This window comes from Ornithodoros turicata, chromosome 1 (assembly GCF_037126465.1).
Source record: "Ornithodoros turicata isolate Travis chromosome 1, ASM3712646v1, whole genome shotgun sequence".
Taxonomy (NCBI): domain Eukaryota; kingdom Metazoa; phylum Arthropoda; class Arachnida; order Ixodida; family Argasidae; genus Ornithodoros; species Ornithodoros turicata.
Window position 1 is genome coordinate 155,100,879 of NC_088201.1, and position 26,185 is coordinate 155,127,063.

At 47.7% G+C, this 26,185-nt stretch overlaps 1 protein-coding gene across 1 annotated transcript; it reads left to right on the forward strand.

The window, feature by feature from the left end:
- Positions 1–24,173: 24,173 nt before the first annotated feature.
- LOC135387955 (uncharacterized) lies at positions 24,174–25,946 on the forward strand. The gene is made up of 2 exons (XM_064617201.1): positions 24,174–24,468; positions 25,234–25,946. Exons 1-2 carry the CDS (start codon positions 24,315–24,317, stop codon positions 25,944–25,946), a joined length of 867 nt encoding a protein of 288 aa, XP_064473271.1. The 5' UTR covers positions 24,174–24,314.
- The last annotated feature ends 239 nt before the right edge of the window (positions 25,947–26,185 follow it).

A 26,185-nucleotide genomic window follows, 5' to 3' on the forward strand; every position in this document is an offset into this window, starting at 1 on the left:
GCCATCTTAACTGTAAGTTTGAATTTCAAACACGTCTAGCATCATTTACCTATTTTTTTAATGGCTTTTCCCCCCTCTTTATAATTCACTGGCTTGCACTGTGGCATTGAGGAGTGCTCGGTCACCCTCCCAGGTGTGTATCGCTCGCTGAGTGACCCCTGGTTTGCCAATCCCGAACGATGCGCAGCTACCCAGGGCCGACGAGCCGCAAAAACGGCGAAACACGTGTCCTCTGGTGCTGTCGCATCGTTCAATGAGTATCTGTTTCTCTACGTGCAGCCATAGAAGCCATCTTAACTGTAAGTTTGAATTTCAAACACGTCTAGCATCATTTACCTATTTTTTTAATGGCTTTCCCCCCTCTTTATAATTCACTGGCTTGCACTGTGGCATTGAGGAGTGCTCGGTCACCCTCGCAGGTGTATATCGCTCGCTGAGTGACCCCTGGTTTGCCAATCCCGAACGATGCGCAGCTACCCAGGGCCGACGAGCCGCGAAAACGGCGAAACACGTGTCCTCTGGTGCTGTCGCATCGTTCAATGAGTATCTGTTCCTCTACGTGCAGCCATAGAGCCATCTTAACTGTAAGTTTGAATTTCAAACACGTCTAGCATCATTTACCTATTTTTTTAATGGCTTTTCCCCCCTCTTTATAATTCACTGGCTTGCACTGTGGCATTGAGGAGTGCTCGGTCACCCTCCCAGGTGTGTATCGCTCGCTGAGTGACCCCTGGTTTGCCAATCCCGAACGATGCGCAGCTACCCAGGGCCGACGAGCCGCAAAAACGGCGAAACACGTGTCCTCTGGTGCTGTCGCATCGTTCAATGAGTATCTGTTTCTCTACGTGCAGCCATAGAAGCCATCTTAACTGTAAGTTTGAATTTCAAACACGTCTAGCATCATTTACCTATTTTTTAATGGCTTTTCCCCCCTCTTTATAATTCACTGGCTTGCACTGTGGCATTGAGGAGTGCTCCGTCACCCTCCCCGGTGTATATCGCTCGCTGAGTGACCCCTGGTTTGCCAATCCCGAACGATGCGCAGCTACCCAGGGCCGACGAGCCGCAAAAACGGCGAAACACGTGTCCTCTCGTGCTGTCGCATCGTTCAATGAGTATCTGTTTCTCTACGTGCAGCCATAGAAGCCATCTTAACTGTAAGTTTGAATTTCAAACACGTCTAGCATCATTTACCTATTTTTTTAATGGGTTTTCCCCCCTCTTTATAATTCACTGGCTTGCACTGTGGCATTGAGGAGTGCTCGGTCACCCTCCCAGGTGTATATCGCTCGCTGAGTGACCCCTGGTTTGCCAATCCCAAACGATGCGCAGCTACCCAGGGCCGACGAGCCGCAAAAACGGCGAAACACGTGTCCTCTGGTGCTGCCGCATCGTTCAATGAGTATCTGTTTCTCTACGTGCAGCCATAGAAGCCATCTTAACTGTAAGTTTGAATTTCAAACACGTCTAGCATCATTTACCTATTTTTTAATGGCTTTCCCCCCCTCTTTATAATTCACTGGCTTGCACTGTGGCATTGAGGAGTGCTCGGTCACCCTCGCAGGTGTATATCGCTCGCTGAGTGACCCCTGGTTTGCCAATCCCGAACGATGCGCAGCTACCCAGGGCCGACGAGCCGCAAAAACGGCGAAACACGTGTCCTCTCGTGCTGTCGCATCGTTCAATGAGTATCTGTTTCTCTACGTGCTGCCATAGAAGCCATCTTAACTGTAAGTTTGAATTTCAAACACGTCTAGCATCATTTACCTATTTTTTTAATGGCTTTTCCCCCCTCTTTATAATTCACTGGCTTGCACTGTGGCATTGAGGAGTACTCGGTCACCCTCCCAGGTGTATATCGCTCGCTGAGTGACCCCTGGTTAACCAATCCCGAACGATGCGCAGCTACCCAGGGCCGACGAGCCGCAAAAACGGCGAAACACGTGTCCTCTGGTGCTGTCGCATCGTTCAATGAGTATCTGTTTCTCTACGTGCAGCCATAGAAGCCATCTTAACTGTAAGTTTGAATTTCAAACACGTCTAGCATCATTTACCTATTTTTTAATGGCTTTCCCCCCCTCTTTATAATTCACTGGCTTGCACTGTGGCATTGAGGAGTGCTCGGTCACCCTCGCAGGTGTATATCGCTCGCTGAGTGACCCCTGGTTTGCCAATCCCGAACGATGCGCAGCTACCCAGGGCCGACGAGCCGCAAAAACGGCGAAACACGTGTCCTCTCGTGCTGTCGCATCGTTCAATGAGTATCTGTTTCTCTACGTGCTGCCATAGAAGCCATCTTAACTGTAAGTTTGAATTTCAAACACGTCTAGCATCATTTACCTATTTTTTTAATGGCTTTTCCCCCCTCTTTATAATTCACTGGCTTGCACTGTGGCATTGAGGAGTACTCGGTCACCCTCCCAGGTGTATATCGCTCGCTGAGTGACCCCTGGTTAACCAATCCCGAACGATGCGCAGCTACCCAGGGCCGACGAGCCGCAAAAACGGCGAAACACGTGTCCTCTGGTGCTGTCGCATCGTTCAATGAGTATCTGTTTCTCTACGTGCAGCCATAGAAGCCATCTTAACTGTAAGTTTGAATTTCAAACACGTCTAGCATCATTTACCTATTTTTTTAATGGCTTTTCCCCCTCTTTATAATTCACTGGCTTGCACTGTGGCATTGAGGAGTGCTCGGTCACCCTCCCAGGTGTATATCGCTCGCTGAGTGACCCCCGGTTTGCCAATCCCGAACGATGCGCAGCTACCCAGGGCCGACGAGCCGCGAAAACGGCGAAACACGTGTCCTCTGGTGCTGTCGCATCGTTCAATGAGTATCTGTTCCTCTACGTGCAGCCATAGAGCCATCTTAACTGTAAGTTTGAATTTCAAACACGTCTAGCATCATTTACCTATTTTTTAATGGCTTCCCCCCCCTCTTTATAATTCACTGGCTTGCACTGTGGCATTGAGGAGTGCTCGGTCACCCTCCCAGGTGTATATCGCTCGCTGAGTGACCCCTGGTTTGCCAATCCCGAACGATGCGCAGCTACCCAGGGCCGACGAGCCGCAAAAACGGCGAAACACGTGACCTCTGGTGCTGTCGCATCGTTCAATGAGTATCTGTTTCTCTACGTGCAGCCATAGAAGCCATCTTAACTGTAAGTTTGAATTTCAAACACGTCTAGCATCATTTACCTATTTTTTTAATGGCTTTTCCCCCCTCTTTATAATTCACTGGCTTGCACTGTGGCATTGAGGAGTGCTCGGTCACCCTCCCAGGTGTGTATCGCTCGCTGAGTGACCCCTGGTTTGCCAATCCCGAACGATGCGCAGCTACCCAGGGCCGACGAGCCGCAAAAACGGCGAAACACGTGTCCTCTGGTGCTGTCGCATCGTTCAATGAGTATCTGTTTCTCTACGTGCAGCCATAGAAGCCATCTTAACTGTAAGTTTGAATTTCAAACACGTCTAGCATCATTTACCTATTTTTTTAATGGCTTTCCCCCCTCTTTATAATTCACTGGCTTGCACTGTGGCATTGAGGAGTGCTCGGTCACCCTCGCAGGTGTATATCGCTCGCTGAGTGACCCCTGGTTTGCCAATCCCGAACGATGCGCAGCTACCCAGGGCCGACGAGCCGCGAAAACGGCGAAACACGTGTCCTCTGGTGCTGTCGCATCGTTCAATGAGTATCTGTTCCTCTACGTGCAGCCATAGAGCCATCTTAACTGTAAGTTTGAATTTCAAACACGTCTAGCATCATTTACCTATTTTTTTAATGGCTTTTCCCCCCTCTTTATAATTCACTGGCTTGCACTGTGGCATTGAGGAGTGCTCGGTCACCCTCCCAGGTGTGTATCGCTCGCTGAGTGACCCCTGGTTTGCCAATCCCGAACGATGCGCAGCTACCCAGGGCCGACGAGCCGCAAAAACGGCGAAACACGTGTCCTCTGGTGCTGTCGCATCGTTCAATGAGTATCTGTTTCTCTACGTGCAGCCATAGAAGCCATCTTAACTGTAAGTTTGAATTTCAAACACGTCTAGCATCATTTACCTATTTTTTAATGGCTTTTCCCCCCTCTTTATAATTCACTGGCTTGCACTGTGGCATTGAGGAGTGCTCCGTCACCCTCCCCGGTGTATATCGCTCGCTGAGTGACCCCTGGTTTGCCAATCCCGAACGATGCGCAGCTACCCAGGGCCGACGAGCCGCAAAAACGGCGAAACACGTGTCCTCTCGTGCTGTCGCATCGTTCAATGAGTATCTGTTTCTCTACGTGCAGCCATAGAAGCCATCTTAACTGTAAGTTTGAATTTCAAACACGTCTAGCATCATTTACCTATTTTTTTAATGGGTTTTCCCCCCTCTTTATAATTCACTGGCTTGCACTGTGGCATTGAGGAGTGCTCGGTCACCCTCCCAGGTGTATATCGCTCGCTGAGTGACCCCTGGTTTGCCAATCCCAAACGATGCGCAGCTACCCAGGGCCGACGAGCCGCAAAAACGGCGAAACACGTGTCCTCTGGTGCTGCCGCATCGTTCAATGAGTATCTGTTTCTCTACGTGCAGCCATAGAAGCCATCTTAACTGTAAGTTTGAATTTCAAACACGTCTAGCATCATTTACCTATTTTTTTAATGGCTTTTCCCCCCTCTTTATAATTCACTGGCTTGCACTGTGGCATTGAGGAGTGCTCGGTCACCCTCCCAGGTGTATATCGCTCGCTGAGTGACCCCTGGTTTGCCAATCCCGAACGGTGCGCAGCTACCCAGGGCCGACGAGCCGCAAAAACGGCGAAACACGTGTCCTCTGGTGCTGTCGCATCGTTCAATGAGTATCTGTTTCTCTACGTGCAGCCATAGAAGCCATCTTAACTGTAAGTTTGAATTTCAAACACGTCTAGCATCATTTACCTATTTTTTTAATGGCTTTTCCCCCCTCTTTATAATTCACTGGCTTGCACTGTGGCATTGAGGAGTGCTCGGTCACCCTCCCAGGTGTATATCGCTCGCTGAGTGACCCCTGGTTTGCCAATCCCGAGCGATGCGCAGCTACCCAGGGCCGACGAGCCGCAAAAACGGCGAAACACGTGTCCTCTGGTGCTGTCGCATCGTTCAATGAGTATCTGTTTCTCTACGTGCAGCCATAGAAGCCATCTTAACTGTAAGTTTGAATTTCAAACACGTCTAGCATCATTTACCTATTTTTTTAATGGCTTTTCCCCCCTCTTTATAATTCACTGGCTTGCACTGTGGCATTGAGGAGTGCTCGGTCACCCTCCCAGGTGTATATCGCTCGCTGAGTGACCCCTGGTTTGCCAATCCCGAACGATGCGCAGCTACCCAGGGCCGACGAGCCGCAAAAACGGCGAAACACGTGTCCTCTGGTGCTGTCGCATCGTTCAATGAGTATCTGTTTCTCTACGTGCAGCCATAGAAGCCATCTTAACTGTAAGTTTGAATTTCAAACACGTCTAGCATCATTTACCTATTTTTGTAGTGGCTTTTCCCCCCTCTTTATAATTCACTGGCTTGCACTGTGGCATTGAGGAGTGCTCGGTCACCCTCCCAGGTGTATATCGCTCGCTGAGTGACCCCTGGTTTGCCAATCCCGAACGATGCGCAGCTACCCAGGGCCGACGAGCCGCAAAAACGGCGAAACACGTGTCCTCTGGTGCTGTCGCATCGTTCAATGAGTATCTGTTTCTCTACGTGCAGCCATAGAAGCCATCTTAACTGTAAGTTTGAATTTCAAACACGTCTAGCATCATTTACCTATTTTTTAATGGCTTTTCCCCCCTCTTTATAATTCACTGGCTTGCACTGTGGCATTGAGGAGTGCTCCGTCACCCTCCCCGGTGTATATCGCTCGCTGAGTGACCCCTGGTTTGCCAATCCCGAACGATGCGCAGCTACCCAGGGCCGACGAGCCGCAAAAACGGCGAAACACGTGTCCTCTGGTGCTGTCGCATCGTTCAATGAGTATCTATATATATATATATATATATATATACTAGAGGAAGAAAATAGCTGCAAGAAAAGAGCTCTTTGGCTGCAAGTATAGCATATGTTTGTAAGTCAAACGCCGCCATGCCAGTACTGGACAGCTCTTTCGGCCTTCTTGGGCCTCATCAGCAGTACGCAGGCAAGCAACGTTTGTGCAGGAAAACTGGTGCAAAAGCGCAAAAGAACTGCTCACGGGGCAAAACCTGCACGTTTGCCTGCACAAACGTGCATGTTTTGCCCTGTGAGCAGTTCTTTTGCGCTTTTTTTTTTCTCTCACTAGAATGTTCCGTGGGGATGGCAGAAGACGGGAACTATATCGCAATTTGGATAGCGTGGTTGTGCAAGTGGATACAGTACTATACGACATCCTGGGTATAGTTTCGAAAAAATCCCGTCCCGGGATCTCGGGATCCAAACTTCGAAATTCCGGGAGTGTAAAAACGGCTCCGCATTCCGAACCCTAGTCCACCCCTATTACAGTCGACTTTCAGTAAATCGTGCTGCTTGGGACGGTCTGCTAAACCTGTCTACTATTCCGATAACAACGGCGTGCGCTTTTATCAGTACAAGTGCATTCAACGATTGCGGTGGCAAAGTACACACTCGGTGATACAGAACAGTGTTCGCCACGTACCCGTTCCCTGCCGGCTGGAAACTCGAGAAAGACCTGGTTTTCAACAGTGAAATGTCTTCTATTTGCTACCTTCATGGACACTTTGAAGCCCTGGAGTGGCGTCCCTTGCAATTTGTGGATCTGCCATCCACGATATCCTGCGACTTGTGCGCCAACGTTCCTCAAAATATCTTCAGGCTGGAATGTTTTCATTCGCTCTGTGAGTACTGTTATCTCGCCGTTCTTCGAACCAACCGACAGTGTCCGGTCGACCAGAAAGGATTTCAAGAAAGTGAAGTGTATAGCATTCCAATCAGAACCACGCACCTGCAGAAACTGGATGTTCGCTGTTGCAACTTTAACCGTGGATGTGATTTCGTCGGATCGCTGGAACGAATGAAATCTCACTTTCTTAAGGACTGCGAGTTTCATTCATTAGCATGTAAGAAGTGTTGCGCAACCGTGCTCCGCAAAGACATCATCACCCATTACATGGAAGAAGGGTGCGGGGCTGAAAATACTTTGTGTCTGAGCGAAGTTGTTTCAATCGACAGGAGCCTCATCGGTATTGGAAGTCAGATAAACGCCTCACTATCAGATATAGCAGATAAGCTACGCGCCATTGAAAACCAGGTAAATAGCCATGCTGTAGGGATCGACGCTACGAAAGAGTACGTTATGAATTACGCTGAAGTACTGGGTACTCTGCAAGAGGCACAAAGCGCTTTCCCAGTGACGATGTCTAACGTTATCCGCACAGTTACGAATACATTTTCTTCGATCGAAGATCAACTTGGTAACCAAGTTGCAGGTGCCGACGACCTGAAGAATCGCGTTATTGCCACCGGTGAGACGCTAAGTACGCTAGTGGGATTGCAAACAGCCTTAGCTCAGAATGCAGTTACCTCGAACGAAGGCTGGAAACAGTGTTCTGAGAAACTTGAAGCGATGTCCAAACGCATACAAGATCTTTCGTCGTCAACTGAGGACAAACTGAGATGCATAAGAGATGCCTTCCAGGCTCCACGGGATTCGATTGGATATCGAACCAACGTTGCTTTTTTTCACATGGAAGGCGTCGACGAGATTAAGGAGAGAGCAACTGAGAAGAAGGCTGCAGAGACCTACTCTGATGTTTTTGCGTTGTGTGGCTATTCCATGAAGTTACAGGTGAAGTTCAATGAACATGATGGTATCATGTACATAGGTGTCTTCCTGTGTATTTGTCGTGGTCCCAAAGACTCTCTCTTGAAATGGCCCTTCTTGTCGCCTTATAAGCTCATCTTGGTTCATCCAACTGACGAGAAAAAGAAGATCGAGGGTACTGTTGATGCGCCGGGTAGGTTTGAACAAAGCCCTGGTTGTTTCAATAGGCCAATCGAAAGTTCAAATATGGGCTACGGCTGGAGTAAGTTGTGCAAATTCGAAGATGCACTGAATTATGGCTTTGTTCACAAGAACTCAATTATTGTTGGAGTTACCCTTGTCCAAAGTCGTGAGTAGTATGAGATTCAAGCTATGCCCCCAACGCACCGGCCTCCGTGGCTATTAATCGCCGTAAACTATACGATCGTTCCAGAAACTTGACAACCGGGTGTAGTTATGTGTATTAAACGCAGAATGTCCACGCTAGCTCTTGTCAGATTTTATTTATTTTTTAGATAGGAAAATGCCTCTATTTGGCGATTTATCTTTGAGTGATATTAAACGGTAGGAGCAACTTATTTATTTACACATGGTAAACAAGACTTTCATTCACGAGACTGCACTTCTTCAGCTGCAGACCTGAAGTGCAGACTCGTGCACGAAAGTCTTGTTTACCATGTGTAAATAAATAAGTTGCTCCTACCGTTTAATAGCCAGAGTTAACCGGTAACAACTCTCGTCGAATCTGCTCCAAATCATGGTACCTGGGGTTATGACGTCACTCACATGCGCGTGCGGCTTTGTCGTCTGCTACACAGGGCAGCTGGCCTTCTTCTGCTTGGTCTTCACCGAGTTTAGAAAGCTTTACCACGGTCCACTGATACTGATTGTGATCACTGTTGTTTCGCGAATCATAAGATGTATAATACAATCATAAAATGTAGTTAATTAAAACCTCCATGGTGTGGGAAACACGTTGCATTAGCAGTACTGTGGAGTTCTGCTACCTAAAATAGAAAATCTGCAATAAATGATGACTGGGTTCATTGCTGTAGCGTAGGTGGAGTCTCTCATTTTTTCAGACATCAAACGCGATCGAAACACTTACAGTAAAACGTGTCATTGAGATAACTGCCTAAACACAGTGTTTTTAAGTGACAAAACGCCGCTGCAAATTTGCGATCAGTCCCATTTGGACGTCGGTATGTGAAAGCCATTTCTCGCTGAAAGTTCTCCTCCGTCCGCAGCTGATTATACTGTTTAGGGAGCTATATATCTCTGCACAACCGTGCACGTGTAAAATAAAACAAAATTCAAATACGTTGAACAACATTATTTGGTTTGTTGTGTTCAAAACCACCCAAAACGGCCAGCTCAGCCCACGCGCGAACATACGGCTACGATGCGCCAGACGCGACCGTCACCACCTGCTGCTTATGCGCGCGCCGCCGCGCGGCAGCTCCGGTCCCTAGGCTAACTTTCCGGCGCAGTTTCGTGACCAGAGAGAGTATCAAAGGACCGTGGCTCTACGTTTAGAGTTAGTTTACCAAAATTTTCCTGTGCTATCTCTGTGACCTGTTTGAAGAGTACTACTTTGATAGAAGATTGGGTCGTAAAGATGGAGAACGTTCAACACGTACACAGTGTACCCGTAGGCCGTGTTTTTTTAGTCAACTGGAATGGCAAGTATTTTGCAACACTGCAGGCTGGGTTATACAGCACGTGGCTCTTACTCATAGGATATAATTATTTGGGAGGACCTCGATATTCCCGCTTGCAAAATTCCTGATCTCAGAATTCACGGCCCTGAAACTAAGAAAATGCTCGATTGCTTCGTAACATGATATTCCGTGTTTAAGAAGCTCATATCGGTGATTAACCTCTTAGCTTCACGAGCGTTCGATTTCTGTCGAGGGACGAAAGCCACATTTTGACGGCCGTTATACTTAGCTGGGCGGACACACCGGGATGGTTATTTTATTGTCAGGTTAGTTCAATTTTGGTATTTGCTTTTTTATGTCTAGGTTAGTCTAAGTTCGCTGCTGGCAATTTCTCCCGCGCGACTGTGCATTTTAGACAGCTTATTTTCGATCAAGGGACCATGAAGCACAGTGAACCCTCGCTAATATGACCACCAGCGTTCCCGCACATTTTTGTCATAAAGCGAATTGTGACACTAACGAGAACCTTACCCTCCGCTGGCTTCACTGACCGCTTCGTTCCGGACATTCTTACGTGCATGACAGCAGCGGCACAGTGCGACCTGGTCCAGTGGTCACTGCATTTTTAAGCACTACACTGCCAATATGACATAGACAGAAAAAGCCTGCGCATTGCCTCCTCACTGAGGGTCCTAAGTTGGGGAAGTCGGTACATGACAAATTCAAAACACTGCAGTTCAACCGAACTGGAGTTCATCCTGCAGTCAGCGAATCGTGTTTTCAACGTCGGTAGCCAATATCGAACGTGCTTTCAGCGGTGATAGCCATGGAGAAGAACCACCGTCGTCTGCGAGTTGTGATTGAACGTCCCCGCGTACTAAATGAGAAAACTCGGAAATAAAGCGCACAACGGTCTAAATCTTTCTCAAAATTGATTTTCTGCAAAGCGTCTCTCACCTTTTGTCGAACTATTTAGTTCTGCAGGTTCTAGATGAGCTGCAATCATTTGCGGGTTATTGAATTCGCAGAACGGTGAATCGGAGTAGCAGACGAATCCTCACTCTTAATAGAAAGGGGGAGAGGAGGCAAGTTCAAAACGCCGCAGCCACAAACACAGACTAGAGGCACACAAGGGTCACATCAACAAGGGTTCAGTTTATTTACTTCCAGCAGTTTATTTTGCAATGAGAATTTCGACAACTGAGTTTTCGTAAAGAAAAAATGGCCAGGTAAACTATTTGTTTTTATCTGAAAGAGGAACAAATAACGGAGGGTACGAAACAAAAGTGATTGTCATATGTTATGTGAAGCACATAAAAATGGCTCCTACTGCCGATGCCTTCAAGATGATCCACCATGTTTGCTGATGAGGTAAAGACATTTCGGCTGCACAGCCTGGTGCCAGCAGGTGCCTGCACAACCTGAACAGGCACTTGAACAGCCTCGAGACCATCTCGGCGACCTCCTCCTCGAATCTGCCCTAGACTAACCGCCAACCTCACCTAATGGTTCCTAACGGTACGCAAAATGGCAACCTCCATATCCGTTAGGCTTAGCAACGCCGTGTTTCTCCTGCTGTATAGAAGTGCTCTAGATCGTGTTATTCAAATGCATATAAAAGGTTCTAGACCACACAATTTTGTATTTGTTATCTTTTTAGTTACCGTATATGATCCTCTTTCACTCGCTTAAGCAATAATTTCCCCCTGTCTCCCGCTCCTTCCTGCTGTCCTCTCTCCATCTGTCCGCATCTGCACGTCCCTCATAGCCGCAGTTGCTTCGCGGCGCTAACACGGAATACAAAAGCGTTAATTACGCTTCAAACGCTCGTTTTTGCTAATTTTTAAACCCCGTGGTCCTGATGATGAACTACAACCCCTGTGACTAAATTCTCAATGAATTCAAGCTCGACCCCCAGGCGTATGCATCGTTTACTGAGGGCCGCTTGATACAGAGCAACTAGCAAACGCATGATCAAAAAAGGAAGCGAAAACTTCTAATCTAATCTAATCTAAGAGCAAACGATAAGGCCTAAATGCAACCGAATAGCACCCGATTTCACCCCGAATTCTAGAGAAAACAGAGCCACATTGCATAGCTCGGCGCTTCGGGCCTTCGAAACTCACGATCACAATTATCTGATAAGGCGTGAGCTCGGGCCCTGATATGCACTCACGTGAAAGTCGACATCGCAAATCGGCGAGATCGATGATGCCGGATGTTAGCGTACTCACCAGATAACATCATACCTACTTTGTTTACAAGTGTGATGTTATCCGGTGAGTGCACCAATATGCGGCATGATCTCACTGATTCGCCATGTCGACCTTCACGTGAGCTTGTAGCAAGGCCCGAGCTCACGCGTTATGAGAGGATTGTGATCGTGAGGTTCGGAGGCCCGAAACCCCGAGCTATGCCACATTGTCCTCATTCTACTTCCTGAATGGCCATTACATTTGGCTGAAATCGACGCTTCGAACTTCTTCGAAACTTCAACGTTCTTCATCTTGCAGCGCAGAGAGCGCAGAGTAACCCCGGCTGTTCGAAAATTCCTGTCGAAGGTAGCTACACTAGGGTCACGTCACACCACGTGATCTCCAACACGCGGGTTACTCGAGTTGAATAAGAAAACGCGCCCTTGTGCTCTTCCCTTGCCCATAAGTGTGACAGAGAACAAGCAAATTATATCTAAATAGGTAGCGTAACTCCCATAGGCCCCTGCGTCTTCAGAATGATGCCATGATAGAGACGGTCAGCGCCATCCATCCATTGCGCTGACTACTACGATTGTAAATAAATGACGTCAGAGATGACGTCAGCAGTATGAATAATAAGCAGTGAATAATTAGCCATGGCAGGTTTACATTCGCGCACTTCGCTTGCGTTGTATGTCCTTTCCCTTTTCCTGACCGAACCATACTAATCACCCAGGGCAAGAATATCAGGGGAGAAGAGAGAAAAATAAATCATGTCAGGTTTGATGACACATATTAATTTGAAATACACACAGTTATCACAGATTCTGACAGCTCCAAACAGAAGGGCATCGTGATGACCACACAGAAATTAGGAACCTAGAGCTATATGTATACGTAGTGATTACACGTTTGCATTTCTTCAATTAGCGGTCATAATGGGTCCGTTGCAAAAAGCATGGCATCGTTGGTGCACAGCTGATTCGCTAACACTCACGCTATCCTGGCCGGTCTTGCAATGACGAAACCTTTTTTTTCTCGGGGCAAGCAACACAGGATGCATAGCACTCACTGTTCACACGTGTTAATCTTGGTCTACAGCTCCGAGATGTGAACGTCGCTTCATGTTTAGCCCCAAAAGTGTACGAACTCCGTATTCCAATGCACGAACACACGGTAAGGATACAAAGGTGCACGGATAAACAAGCCCACTGTGTGACACATGCGCAGGGGAGCAGGATACGGCAATGTACTCGGGTGGTAGATGATTCCGTATATGTGCACGATGTTTTTTCTACATTGAAATTATCAATAACCTATTAGTACACACACACGCCTAGCCGGTGCTCAAGCCCATCGCCTACAAGACTCCCTGAACACCATCGTGTTGCACCTGGCCGATAGGAGACTACGTGTCTCCCCGAGCAAGACAGTCGGTATGGCCTTTACCGGGTGCTCATTCGCCCGCTACCCTCTTCATGTCTCTGGAACCCCTCTCCGATTCGTGCCGCACTGCAAATATCTCGGCGTAATCGTTGACAAACGCCTGTCATGTTCCCACCACATCAACGCTCTCTCGGCCAAGACGTCCAACTTTGCGTACGTCCTGCGACGGGCCTCTGGACTGTCGTGGGGTCCGTCTTGTGACGACCTGCGCCGAGTACGCCAATCCCTCGTGTTATGCCTGCTGCGCTACAGCCTCCCGGCGTTGCTTGGCATGGGTAGGACTGGCGAGCGTGAGCTCCTCAATATCCAGGTCGCAGCCTTCGAGTGTGTCTGGGCTTGCCTAAGACGACCGAAACATGCTCAGTCCTTGCAGAGGCACGTAAACCACCTGCAAACATACTGCGTGACAGGCAGACACTTCAGGTCTACTCGCGGATCCTAACGCGGCACCCCTTCCACTATCTCCGACTCATAGGAAGTGACTGCACCGACTCTGCCTTTGGTGGCGCTGTCGACAGCCTGCGGGTGGTTGTGCCCAGCCCTCTTGTACCGTGTCCTTTGCCCCTCCTTTGTGGGCCCTCGACCGGCCCTTCGTGTGCTCCACTATCCCCGGCCTTGGGCGAAAGAATGACACGCCTTCCGCTGTCGCACGTCAGCTTGCCCTAGAGCACCTCTCCACGCTATATGACCAGCGGCTAGCTGTTTACACCGACGGGTCGGTCGTACCTGACAGACCGAGCGCAGCATTTTATGTGCCCCACGAGGACATCGAGCGCACCTTTAAACTTGCAAACGAGACGTCATCCACGGAGGCTGAACTCCTTGCCGTGTACGCGGCGCTTGAGCACATTTCCATCTCGCCACATGGAAACTGGTCCGTCTTTACGTATAGTAAGGCAGCGTTAGAGGTCATCAGCTCGCACGGATCCCTGACGATCAACGACCTCCACGCAATGACTATCCCGTCATGCAACTCCGTTCTCGCCTCCGGTCATACGGTCTGGCTCCAGTGGGTTCCCAGCCACATAGGCCTCCCTGGGAATACCCGTGCAAACGCTGCTGCAAGGCGCGCGCATAGCTGTGACAGCTCCATCGCAAACCTACCGCTCACGGCATCATCTTGCCTCCTTCAAATCCGTCGATGGTCTACCTCTGAAACCCGCCACTTCATTGCTGACGCTATTCGATGCAACACCTTTCTTCGAGCCATCGACCCCGCGATGCAACTTTACCCTACCCAACACCTTACCAGGGCCGAGGAAACCTTCCTTCATCGCCTCCGCCTTAACGTCGCCTACACTCCATCACTCCTGCACAAGATGGGCAGACGCGGCAACGCAAACTGCGATTCCTGCGGCGCCATCTCTGACGTAGCCCACCTCCTGCTAACGTGCCCGACGTTCTCGGCGCCCCCTGCCTCCGTCGCCCGACGCTTCCAAGCCTTGGGCCAGCACCCCCTCTCGCTCGCTACACTCCTCGGGCCTGTCCCGAGCCCAGGGCAACGGGATGTTACCAAAGCACTCTTCGAGTACCTCAAGGCCACCGAAATGATGACCACCCTCTGAAGCACAGGCGGCAAGCCTCACCGCAGGCAGCATATCGTTGCCATCGCGGCTTCTCCCGCACCTGTTTTTCTTTCTTTTTTTTTAGTAGCAAGCCGGCACTTGCCTGGCTGACAATTCCTTTTGTGTGAATAAACACATACCCCCCATGCGGTAAAGTTTTGTTGTTGTTGTTGTTGTTTACGATCGTACCTCTACTGCCAACACCCAGGATCGCTCGCCTCTCATGATGGTACCCCTGCCGATGGGTCTGATTTGGTATTCTCGCTTTTTTTGGTACCAGTTTGGATATACCTTGGAAGAAGCAGCAACTCTTGATTAAAAGCGCGCGCTTCTGGGAGAGACTCCGTCTTGAATTCGCCCTTCTTGTTGTGTAATAACCTCTGGTTCCTCAAAATGATTAGAAAAATAATATTGCGTATCATCCTGATCGGTCGAGTGTGCTTGAAAAATTCACCACAAGTTTCAATAGGCCACAACAACAACATAGATGAATGAATGATGATGGTGATGTGGGATGTTTCCCTGCGTTGAGTGCAGGACCCTACCCCGTTCCAAAAAGGTTCACATGAAAGGATGACGAGGGAAGGAAATCCCTACAGTTCTTGAAGGAGACCGGTGGCCCTCAGAAAGGAAAGAAAAGCGCCAAGTTGACGGCACTGATGTCCAGCATGTACTCCATGGACCGAGAACTTTGCAGATGTTGAATGGCCTCTGATCCAGCATTTCAAGTTGATATTTAGGGGCCCGTCGCTCGCGTACGTACTGGCTGCAGTCTTCTAGAATGTATGGGATTGTTGCCGGGAAACCACGAGTTGTACACAGCGCCGTGTTGTTGTGGCCCAGCCTATACCGGAGTGCAGGGGTGAATGCGACGCTAAGTCGTAAACGACGCACGAGAAACATAAAGAGGCGAGGGAAACCGCCTAGCATTTCAAATAATAGAGTTGGGTCAACAGCTGAGAACGAACTGCATTGACACTCAGTGACTTTTTCGAGTTATTAGTTGGATTCTGTTTACATATTTCTTTCGTGAAGCATTGTACAAATGTGCTCTTTGGCTGCTGTCAGTTGTGTGTTCATCCGCGTGGTTCACACATAGGGGGCAGAAATTAAGGGTCACATGGAAGATACACTGCGCTTTTCATTCGTCTTCTCTACCGAACTGGTGCACAGCACTCGCGTCGTCTCGTGATGCAAACGTGCTGTCTCACCTGCGGAATGACATCATAGCCATTGCTGTTTACAAGTCAGGTAGAGAAGGATTCCAAAGCATGCCCTGTGCCTGTTCCTTAAGCAGTGTTCACAGAGATCAACAGACCAACTTCGAGGCGGTGCCATCTGCGTATACACAAGTACCAACTATAGGCAGCTCCGCAGACAAACAATCTCACATCATCTTATTTCACCAAGAGAACCACATTCTCTTAAGAAATGCCAACTGGGATGCTTCTGCGGCTTTGACCTTTTAAGAACTATTATTTTTCAGCTACACCTGCAATGTAATAATAGTAGTAGGGCAGTATGACACGAATAAAATTGCATCACCATTGGAAATGAGGGCATAAGTCATGTGACAGTGCTCCTCTCGCTGACTTGCCAATGCACAACCAATTTCTGAAGGTTTCGTTCGGTGACAGATTCCCTCCAATTTGAGTCGGTCATGAATGTGTAGTTGGTGCAGAAAGTTGGCCTGTGTGAACGCTCTTAACCTTTGTCACCCCTGTTTGTGGGACAGACAAATGAACATGCGATAGATACCTGCACCTTCGAGTACCTTGGCGAGTACCTTGGCGAGTCGAGTACCTTGGCGTGGTACTCGACTCGGACTTGCGCTGGGCTCGCCACATTAAACACCTTGAAACTAAAGTGCAGCGATGGCTCCCCGCAATTCAACATCTTTCTGGCTCAGGATGGGGCTGTGATCAGCGTTCCCTGCTCGCAGCTCACGCGGTGTTGGTGAGGGCGGCTGTGCTTTACAGCCTACCTATTCTGCGCAGTATATCAACATCATCATTAAATACCCTTCGGTCCCTGTTTGCTCGAAGCCTTCGTCGCTGGCTCGGAGTTCCAGGAATGGCTGAAACACGGCAAGTACTGGCTGAAGCTGGTGAACTCCCGATTTAGGTTCTACGTGAACGTGAAACGGCTCGGCACTTCCTACGTTTGCGTGCTCACATTCCCCGTCACCCGCTCCTCAGAAAAATTCGATACCGCCCTGAAAGCCACTTCTATCGAGTAGCGCAGAGGACGCGCAAGACTCTCCCTGGGTTCATAGCTATAAGGACGTTATACCGCCGGAAGCCCCCCGTCTCTGCCGGTACCGCCGACTTTCGTAAGCCTTCCAAACCTTCTGGAAAGAAGAGATTAGGTCCCCCCTCAGGTCCTCCGAGCCCATTTTTATGCTCTGGTAGACGTGAAGTTTTCTACGTTTACGGCAGCATCGTATACAGATGGCGCATCCCGATACAACAAGTCGCCTCAGCATCCGTCATACCATCCGAAGGCGTAGTGCAAGGACGACGCCTTTCACATCCCACCTCCTCCACAGCTGCGGAACTCTATGCCATCCATTTCTTTCTACAACACACCGCTGATTTGACACCGCGGGAATCGACAGCCTTCACAGACTCCAAATCTGCACTTCAAGCTATTCAAAATTCCGGCATATGAGGCCCATCCGCACCCCTAGTCACAGTTGTGTTAATGGCTTACTACACTGTCTACGCAGCAGGCCACAGGCTAGTTCTCCAGTGGGTTCCAGCCCATAGTGGTGTCGTGGGGAACGAGCAGGCCGACAGCGCCGCAGAAGCAGCACTCTCGCATCGGAAACGGACCAGTATTGTTCTGCTGAGAGGAGACCGCCGTTCCAGACACTTGAGACAAATTGACTCTCCCACCTGCTGCCACTGTGGCGCTCTTGAGGATCTGGAGCACATTCTTCTTCATTGCCCCCACTAACAACCTTCCCGAAGCGCACTCTCCGAGTCTCTTCGCCAGCTGGACTCTCGCCCCTCCTCCCTATCGAAATTGCTTGGTCCCTGGCCCAATCCAGCCCAGCAACGATCTGCGCTCAAAGCTCTTTTGACATTTCTGAACACCGTCGGACTTCGATCGTCCTTGTGAAGGGGCTCGTTATTTTATTCCCCACCAGCAATGGGGTAGAGTGTCGCCTCTAGCGATGAACCTCCCCACTCTCCAAAGTCAAAATAAAGCTGTTGTTGTTGTTGTTGTTTTTGCGATAGATACGTCAAGTGAGCTGAGTAAGAGAGAGAGAGAGAGAAATACATGATGACGATGATATGGGGATGACTTCCGCTCGTTGAGCAGAATGCTACCCCATTGCTATTGGGGAGAAAATGAGAGGATGGTGATAAGCATGATGCTGACGACGCTGACTGGGTTTTAGAGAGAGTCGATCAGGCCGGTAGTTGCCGGGAATTTGATGAAGTGTCGCAAGACGGACATCTGCCTTCGTGTGTCCCATGGTTCCAAAATGAGTTTGAGGTCAAGGGGTCCGCTGTCAATCCGCGCAAAGTCGTTTGCCAACAAGTGACGCTCCCTCCTATAAGTGGCACATGCGATGATCACATGGTCCGCGGTACACCACACTCCGGGCACAAGGGGCTACTGGCACACCCTGCCTGGTAACGGTAGTACGGCGTAAACGCAACATTCAGCCATAAGCGATGTAGGTAAAGATGTCGGTAAGCGACACGAGAATGTTGGGTCCACAATTCCCAGTGCGGTACTGACATGGACATCCCAACGCCATTGTTCGACGGATGAGCATTGGACACTGCTCTGTACAAACAATGTGTAAACTGTAACCAAATGATAACTTGAGAAAATCACCAATTGTCTACATAGTTTTTCCGAAATATTTTTCACTGAAGGTTTCGATACGTAAAACATGTCATTCCAAAAGTGTCACAAAATAAAATTTAAATGTTAGAATTTTCATTGAATTAGCGAGCATATAAAAATGAGTCATTGCTTGCACAGTCCATAGCACTGCACTCTCAAGTTTACGGAGGTCTAATCTGCACTAGTGCAACCCAGTTTAAGAGACATAGAATTAATTTGCCAGTTTCGATTGAAATACATGTGTCAAGTGTGAACAACACACACTTGTTTCCTGACTGTAGGTCCTCTATGCCCATTCAGAAGAAGAGCTCGATGCAGCGAGAGCCAGGCCTCAAAGTCAGTCTCACCCATGCAAGTGTCAAAGCGATGCTGCTCGATTACAATTTATGTCTCTTTATTAAAAATATCCAATCATTACATTATAATTTTGACACAATATCATTTTCCTTCAATACAAGCCAGGCCACATCTGTCGTTCGATTGACACGCCTGCAAGTTTGTTCCGGTTGTTGATGTTGCAAAATATAATAAAATTCACAAAAATGCCCTAGAGTATAACTATTGATGGGACATGTCTACTAGTGTGTGCTGACATTTGTAATACTTATTATCTGTATGGAGATATAATAAGTACAACACGGTCTTCACTTTCACATTGAAATGCAGCTAGCCTGTTTGTGTTCCTGCCTTCAGTGTATGTCTCAGCCTTAGCATAACACATCTCTACAGCAACACACAGCATGACACATCGTATTGACAGTTCAGTATAGTGGATCAATTCTACGCACCCTGTTTACTCACAGCATATGAATTATCAGTGGAGGCTCCTAAATGACAGCTGTTTTGACGCAAGAGACTATTTTGATGTCCTTCGAATGTGGGTCGAGGCACATACTACATCAGACAGGGAAAGAACGACATTGACATTAACAGAGCGACTGGACATACTGTTCCTTGTGCCACAGTTTCTGAACGTTCCAATTAACAGTTGTTGCCCTCTTGTTGTATATGGCGTAACACATTCTCCGAATATCTGTCTGGTTTCAACTATAACTTCGTAACGTTCCGTCTCATCTACAGTCCAAGGGGTAGTCAAATTTGACCCACCCTTGCTTGTGATCCAAACACATAGTAAAGAACTTCAAAATTACGTGCGTGTTCCAACCTAACCTTGTTCTCCAGCACATTTCACCACCCTCCGCCCTGCCCCTGGGGATGAGGCGTACAATTTACAAATAGCCGCCGTCGGCGTCCGTACATCAAACGCATCGGGTTTTCGGGATTTTCTGCCGCCGCCGCCGCCGCTCTTCTGTATCGGTCAGGATTTCGAAATACGCACCCCGAAAGGCCGATTGTTTCCTGTAATGGTACAGTCACTGAGAATCTTTCATCATTCGTGGATCATCTCCTCAAGCCCATCCCGTCTAAATTCGACTCATACGTTAAGGACGCCAACCATTTCCATCAAGATATACGTAAAATAAACGTTCCTCCTAACTGTCTGTTAGCAACTCTAGATGTCACTTCCCTGTATACTAACATTCCCCACTCAGATGGAATAGCAGCAGCAGAGTGTGCATTTAAGAAATAAGAATCAACCCGATCAGGGTTATGATACGTCCGTCATCACGGAACTCCTGAATCCGATTCTAACATGCAATAACTTCGAATTCGACGACAAACACTACATACAGGTCAATGGTACAGCAATGGGAACAAAAATGTCCCCGAACTATGCAAATATCTTCATGGCATCCTTGGAAGAACCGTTCCTCAGAAATTGTGCACTGAAGCCACTCCTCTATAAGTGATTCCTAGATGATATATACATTATTTGGCCCCACTCCCAATGTGACCTTGAGTTGCTTGTTAACGATTCTAACCAAGTGCATCCTAGTATTAAATTTACATTCAATTACTCCTCCTCAGATATTAATTTTCTTGATGTGGAAATTAAACTACATAATGGCATCATAACCACCAGTCTGTATCGAAAGCCTACCGACTCCCAACAGTATCTATCGTTCCAGAGTTGCCACCCCAGATACACTAAGGCTGTTTGTTAAGCAAATCGTACTACGACTATTCTTTTTTCGTAATGCGAGCCATCCTGTTTTAAGAACTATGATACAATGCATAGCTGGTGAATATCTGCCAGGTGTAGCTGTGTCGGTGATAAAACTAAGACCTAAACTTCGCGGCTTTTACAAGGAGATTGTTGAATGTCTGAATTTTCTACTCTGTAGATTTTCTGTTGAATATGTTTTTGAGGTCGGAAGGAAGAGACTGAAAAATGATCTAATAGATTCGCTGTTCCCAACACCCATCTATCGTAGTGCTCCACACATAATGCACGGCACTGATATATTATGTCGCGTTAAGAAAATGCCAATCAGGTCGAAAATCAAGACATTTTTCTTTCGACTCCATACGGGTACGCTTCCAGTGAAAACGTGGCTGGCCTCAAAAGGTATATTCGTGCCATGGACTGCTAATTGCCGTTTCTGTAAGGTACTGGAAACCATTGACCACGTCTTCCTGGATTGCACAGAAGCAATCTTTTTCTGGGATGATGTACAAAGAAAGCTGAAGAAAAACCTGTACTTAAATCTTCACACAATCCGGTTTTTACCCTTGGCTGGAAAAACAGGTGCACGTTACGATATGGTCGTTCTAACTGGACTTCATGCGTTGTGGAAGCTTAAAGTTCGAGACAGGCATGAGGAACCCCTACAGCCTCCGTTTGTGTATTTCAGACAGGAACTGGTAGAAACTTTCAAAATAGCCCAATACAGGGACGATGTGCCTAAATGGTTTCCGTGTATCATTAGAAATGTGTGTGATGAACAATGTCTTCCTTGGATGTAGCATCACGAGTGCACAAGATATTTTAACATTAATATTGTGTTGTGACATGTACAAGCGTACGCGGTTTGCGGATGGCGTCGGAACTATTTTTCTACTGGGGGAGCGAAAAAACGTGCTACCTTAATCATCATCATCATCATCATCTATTTTCCTTGAAGGCTCATGCTTGCGTTATACAGGGTTGCTGCCCGAACTGTAAACGTGCACCTAACAAATGATGTGCATATTTGTACAGTAGATCTAAAATAACATTGCAGAAGTATTGTAATTAAATAGCGCTTGGTGGTGGGTTAGTTGGTATAAGTTCAGTGCGTCCGGCTTTTTTTACTTCTGCGCAGTGCCTAGACCTCTTCGAGGACCTCTTTTTCGGGGACTTGTCCCCGGGAATCGCCGTCGCGGTATGTAGGGACTGGACTGGAGTATGTAGGTGCCGGGACTGGAAGCGAATATCGTCTGATCCGCAAGCCTTCTGCTAATAAACCAGACTTTCCTGGGCCGGTCTGGAGCTCAGCAAGAATGTGTCCGTTTGACACCCAGCCTTTTGACTGGGTGTCACGCTGTCATTTTAACTCCATGGCGACTCAATATGAAAAGCAGGATAAATGAAAACAGCGGGTAATTTTGGAAATCGGTACGGTGTAAAGCGAGGAGACACCAATCAGGTTAACAGTTAGAATATTTTACTATGACGGGTGAACATATACATAATATACATAAGACGAGAAACAAGCTGCGATACATATCACTTTCCAGAGGTGTGGGCTTCTCCGATGACTGTGGCATTTAATAATCCTGGAACGCTGCGGCAGTCGAGGGCTTGATGGTGCTCCTTCGACGTTGCCACTGCCGACACATGAACACAACACCGGTGCGAAGTTTCGTTTTAGTTCATCGCACGTGTCGTACTACAGGTCTTATACGCCAGCTCGAAGTGGGCACCCTGGCCACAACAGTCTGAAATCTGTGGCTGCGCCTCGCAAACCGCCATTATAACAACTTTTATGGCCTCCGAAAGAACACATGCACGGGTCATTCCGTTAGACCGTCGAAGATTACGACGCTGGGCTGATACTGGGGGAGCCGTGCTCCCTCATTCGTAAATGAGGGGGAGCCGTCGCCCCCCCCCCCAGCTCCCCCTGTTCCGGCGCCCCTGTGCGGAATAAAAGCTTTTAAACAGAAAAAAAAAAGACCCAACAGCTGTGATCGTATAGTGGTTAGTACTTTGCGTTGTGGCCGCAACAACCTAGGTTCGAATCCTGGTCACGGCACTTAGGTCTGTTATTCCTCTTATCGCGTTCCCATTCTTTTCCAGACAGAACATGAAATAATTTTGTTACTGGTCAGAGTAGTGCGTCATTCTGACTACATCTTACTCGTCTAGCACTCGTCCCGACAGCCGTGATCGTGTAGTGGTTAGTACTTTGCGTTGTGGCCGCAACAACCCAGGTTAGAATCCTGGTCACGGCACTTGGATCTGTTGTTCCTCTTATCGCGTTCCCATTCTTTTCCAGACAGAACATGGAATAATTTCGTTACTGATCTGAGTAGTGCGTCATCATCACTACATTTCACTCGTCTAGCACTCGTCCCGACAGCCGTAAATAAGATAGTCACGAAAGCAGAAGAAATCCAGGATTGCTTTGAAGAGTATTACAAAGGTTTAATCGGGCAAAAACAACAGAAGTATGACAAAGAAAAGGCTGAAGAAGTGCTCAAGCAAATGCCGAAAATTCAGGAAGTTGAGAAAGAGAGACTTGAAAGTGACATTACTCTTGAAGAAGTAAAAAAAGCGATTAACGAGCTGTCAGCAAATCGAACTCCGGGGCCTGACGGCATTCCAAATGAGTTCTACAAAGCAAACATAGAAAAAGTGGCTAGAATATTGACTCAGGTTTATGCCGAAGCAGAACGAAGTGGAGAGCTACCAGCCTCTTTCAGACGAACACATACCGTGTTAATACCCAAGGAGATCCCAGAAGGAAAAGTCCCAAGTGTTAATGACTTTAGGCCCATAACACTGTGCAACGCGGATTATAAGGTTTACGCCAAAGTATTGGCTTCGAGAGTTCAAAGTGTGATAAAAGTGCTTGTCGGGGAACATCAAACATGTGCCATAAAAGGACGTAAAACACAAACCAACATTCATATGGTCAGAAGAATCTTGGACTTCTGTAGATACGAAGAAGAACACGCAGCACTGATAGAGACAGACTTATTGAAAGCATTTGATAGGGTCGAGCATGAATTTTTGTTTCATTTGCTTAGCTGTACGAATTTCGGCTCGTTGTTTGTCAAAAGAATTCAAATGTGTTACCACCGAGTTGCAACAAAACTACTCATTAACAATATGTTAACGAACGCCATCAAAGTCGATCGGTCTGTTAGACAAGGATGTCCATTATCCCCCTTGCTGTTTGACATGTACCTTGAGCCGCTATGTAGAAACGTTATCGCTTCCAGGCGCATTCGAGGGTTTGCACTGGCCCATGCCGAAGTGATGGCTTATGCAGACGATGTTGCCTTTCTAGTTAAGGACAAAAGAAGCGTGGTAGAAGTCTTTAACGAAATCGAGAAATTCTGTAATGTCTCTGGTGCTCAACTAAACAAAGCAAAAACAGTTGGTGTGTGGGCAGGGCAGTGGGGCACTTCTCCAGATCTATTCCAAGGGATAACCTGGCAGACAGTGTATCCCAAGTACCTGGGTGTACCGCTAGAAGCTAGCCGTAATTCGAACTCTATGTGGACGGAAGTAAGAGACAAAGTGAAAAAGCGTGCCCTAGTGTGGAAACAACGACGGTTGTCACTCTTTGACAAAGCAACCGTCTGCAATGTGTTCCTCGTCGCTAAAGTGGTGTACCTCCTGGAAGTGCTTCAGTGTAGTAGAAAAAAAGTGCAGGAGCTTCATCGAATATTTGCTACGGTTATCTGGGAATCAACTTTTGAGCCCATGAGGAGAGAAAACATCTTCAAGAGACTGAAAGACGGTGGACTCGGCCTGCAGCACCTTTTCTTGAAACAACTTGTGATGAGGCTAATGTTCTTCAGAGGGTCCGGACACCCACTGCTAGAACAGATGAAGCAATATATGGGGTACAACCCAGGTTCGAATCCTGGTCACGGCACTTGGATCTGTTTTTCCTCCTATCGCGTTCCCATTCCTTTCCAAACAGATCATGAAATAATTTTGGTACTGGTCAGGGTAGTGCGTCATCACCACTACATTTCACTCGTCTAGCACTCGTCTCGACAGTCGTGATCGCATAGTGGTTAGTACTATGCGTTGTGGCCGGAACAACCCAGGTTCGGATCCTGGTCACGGCACTTGGATCTGTTTTTCCTCCTATCTCGTTCCCATTCCTTTCCAAACAGATCATGAAATAATTTTGGTACTGGTCAGGGTAGTGCGTCATCACCACTACATTTCACTCGTCTAGCACTCGTCTCGACAGTCGTGATCGCATAGTGGTTAGTACTATGCGTTGTGGCCGGAACAACCCAGGTTCGGATCCTGGTCACGGCACTTGGATCTGTTTTTCCTCCTATCGCGTTCCCATTCCTTTCCAAACAGATCATGAAATAATTTTGGTACTGGTCAGGGTAGTGCGTCATCACCACTACATTTCACTCGTCTAGCACTCGTCTCGACAGTCGTGATCGCATAGTGGTTAGTACTATGCGTTGTGGCCAGAACAACCCAGGTTCGGATCCTGGTCACGGCACTTGGATCTGTTTTTCCTCCTATCGCGTTCCCATTCCTTTCCAAACAGATCATGAAATAATTTTGGTACTGGTCAGGGTAGTGCGTCATCACTACTACATTTCACTCGTCTAGCACTCGTCTCGACAGTCCGGACACCCACTGCTAGAACAGATGAAGCAATATATGGGGTATAACTACCTACCAACGTTCACCATGGCGACACACTGTAAATTGATCAAACTGAGTGGTTTTTATAGAGAGGTTGTGGACAGTATAAACTTCTTAAGCCTGCGCTTCTCGCGTGAATACATCGTCACAGTGTCCAAGAGAAAACTGTATGCGGACTTAACAGACGTGTTATTCCCAGTCCCACTGTACCGGCAAATACCCAGTGACTGGCCAGGTGGAGACATTCTACAACGGGTGAAGAAAATGCCAATTAGGTCAAAGTTAAAGACATTTTACTTTAAGTTGCATTCAAATACCCTGCCTGTAAAGGAGTGGTTGGCAAAGAAGGGTTTCTTCGTTCCTTGGAGTACGCACTGTAGGTTCTGTAAGGTGCCAGAAACGATAGATCATGTGTTCGTTGATTGTACGGAAGCCCAGTTCTTTTGGGATGATCTTGGTAAGAGGATCGGCAAGGATCTCAGAATCAACCCGCACACAATTCGGTTTTTGCCGTTACACTCCGAAGAAACTATGCGCTGTGACATTATTTGTGTAGTTGGTTTGTTTTCCTTGTGGAAACTCCGCATGCTAGACAGGAACGAGGAACCACTGACCCCACCCATGCTTTTATTTCAACAAGAGATGTTGCACATGAAAAATGCTCTGAGTTTCAGCCAAACAGTACCAGAATGGCTACGACAGTGCCTCTAAACGTGATACAAAGATTGTATGTTTAGCTCTGAGAATGTTTTTATCTTTTTTCTACTCTAACCTGTGAACGGTGTGCAGGACGCACGACTGTTGCATTAATAACGTGTAAGAGACACATTTTAATGTAAATAAAGGTGAAAAAAAAAAGTCCCGACAGCCGTGATCGTATAGTGGTTAGTACTTTGCGTTGTGGCCGCAACAACCCAGGTTCGAATCTTGGTCACGGCACTTAGGTCTGT

Bases quoted from the DNA above. Each gene is read 5' to 3' on its own strand.
- LOC135387955 (XM_064617201.1), top strand. From the start codon at position 24,315: ATGAGGAGAGAAAACATCTTCAAGAGACTGAAAGACGGTGGACTCGGC. The intron at 24,469-25,233 runs GTTCGAATCCTG...ACCCACTGCTAG, and splicing joins ATATATGGGGTACAACCCAG to AACAGATGAAGCAATATATG.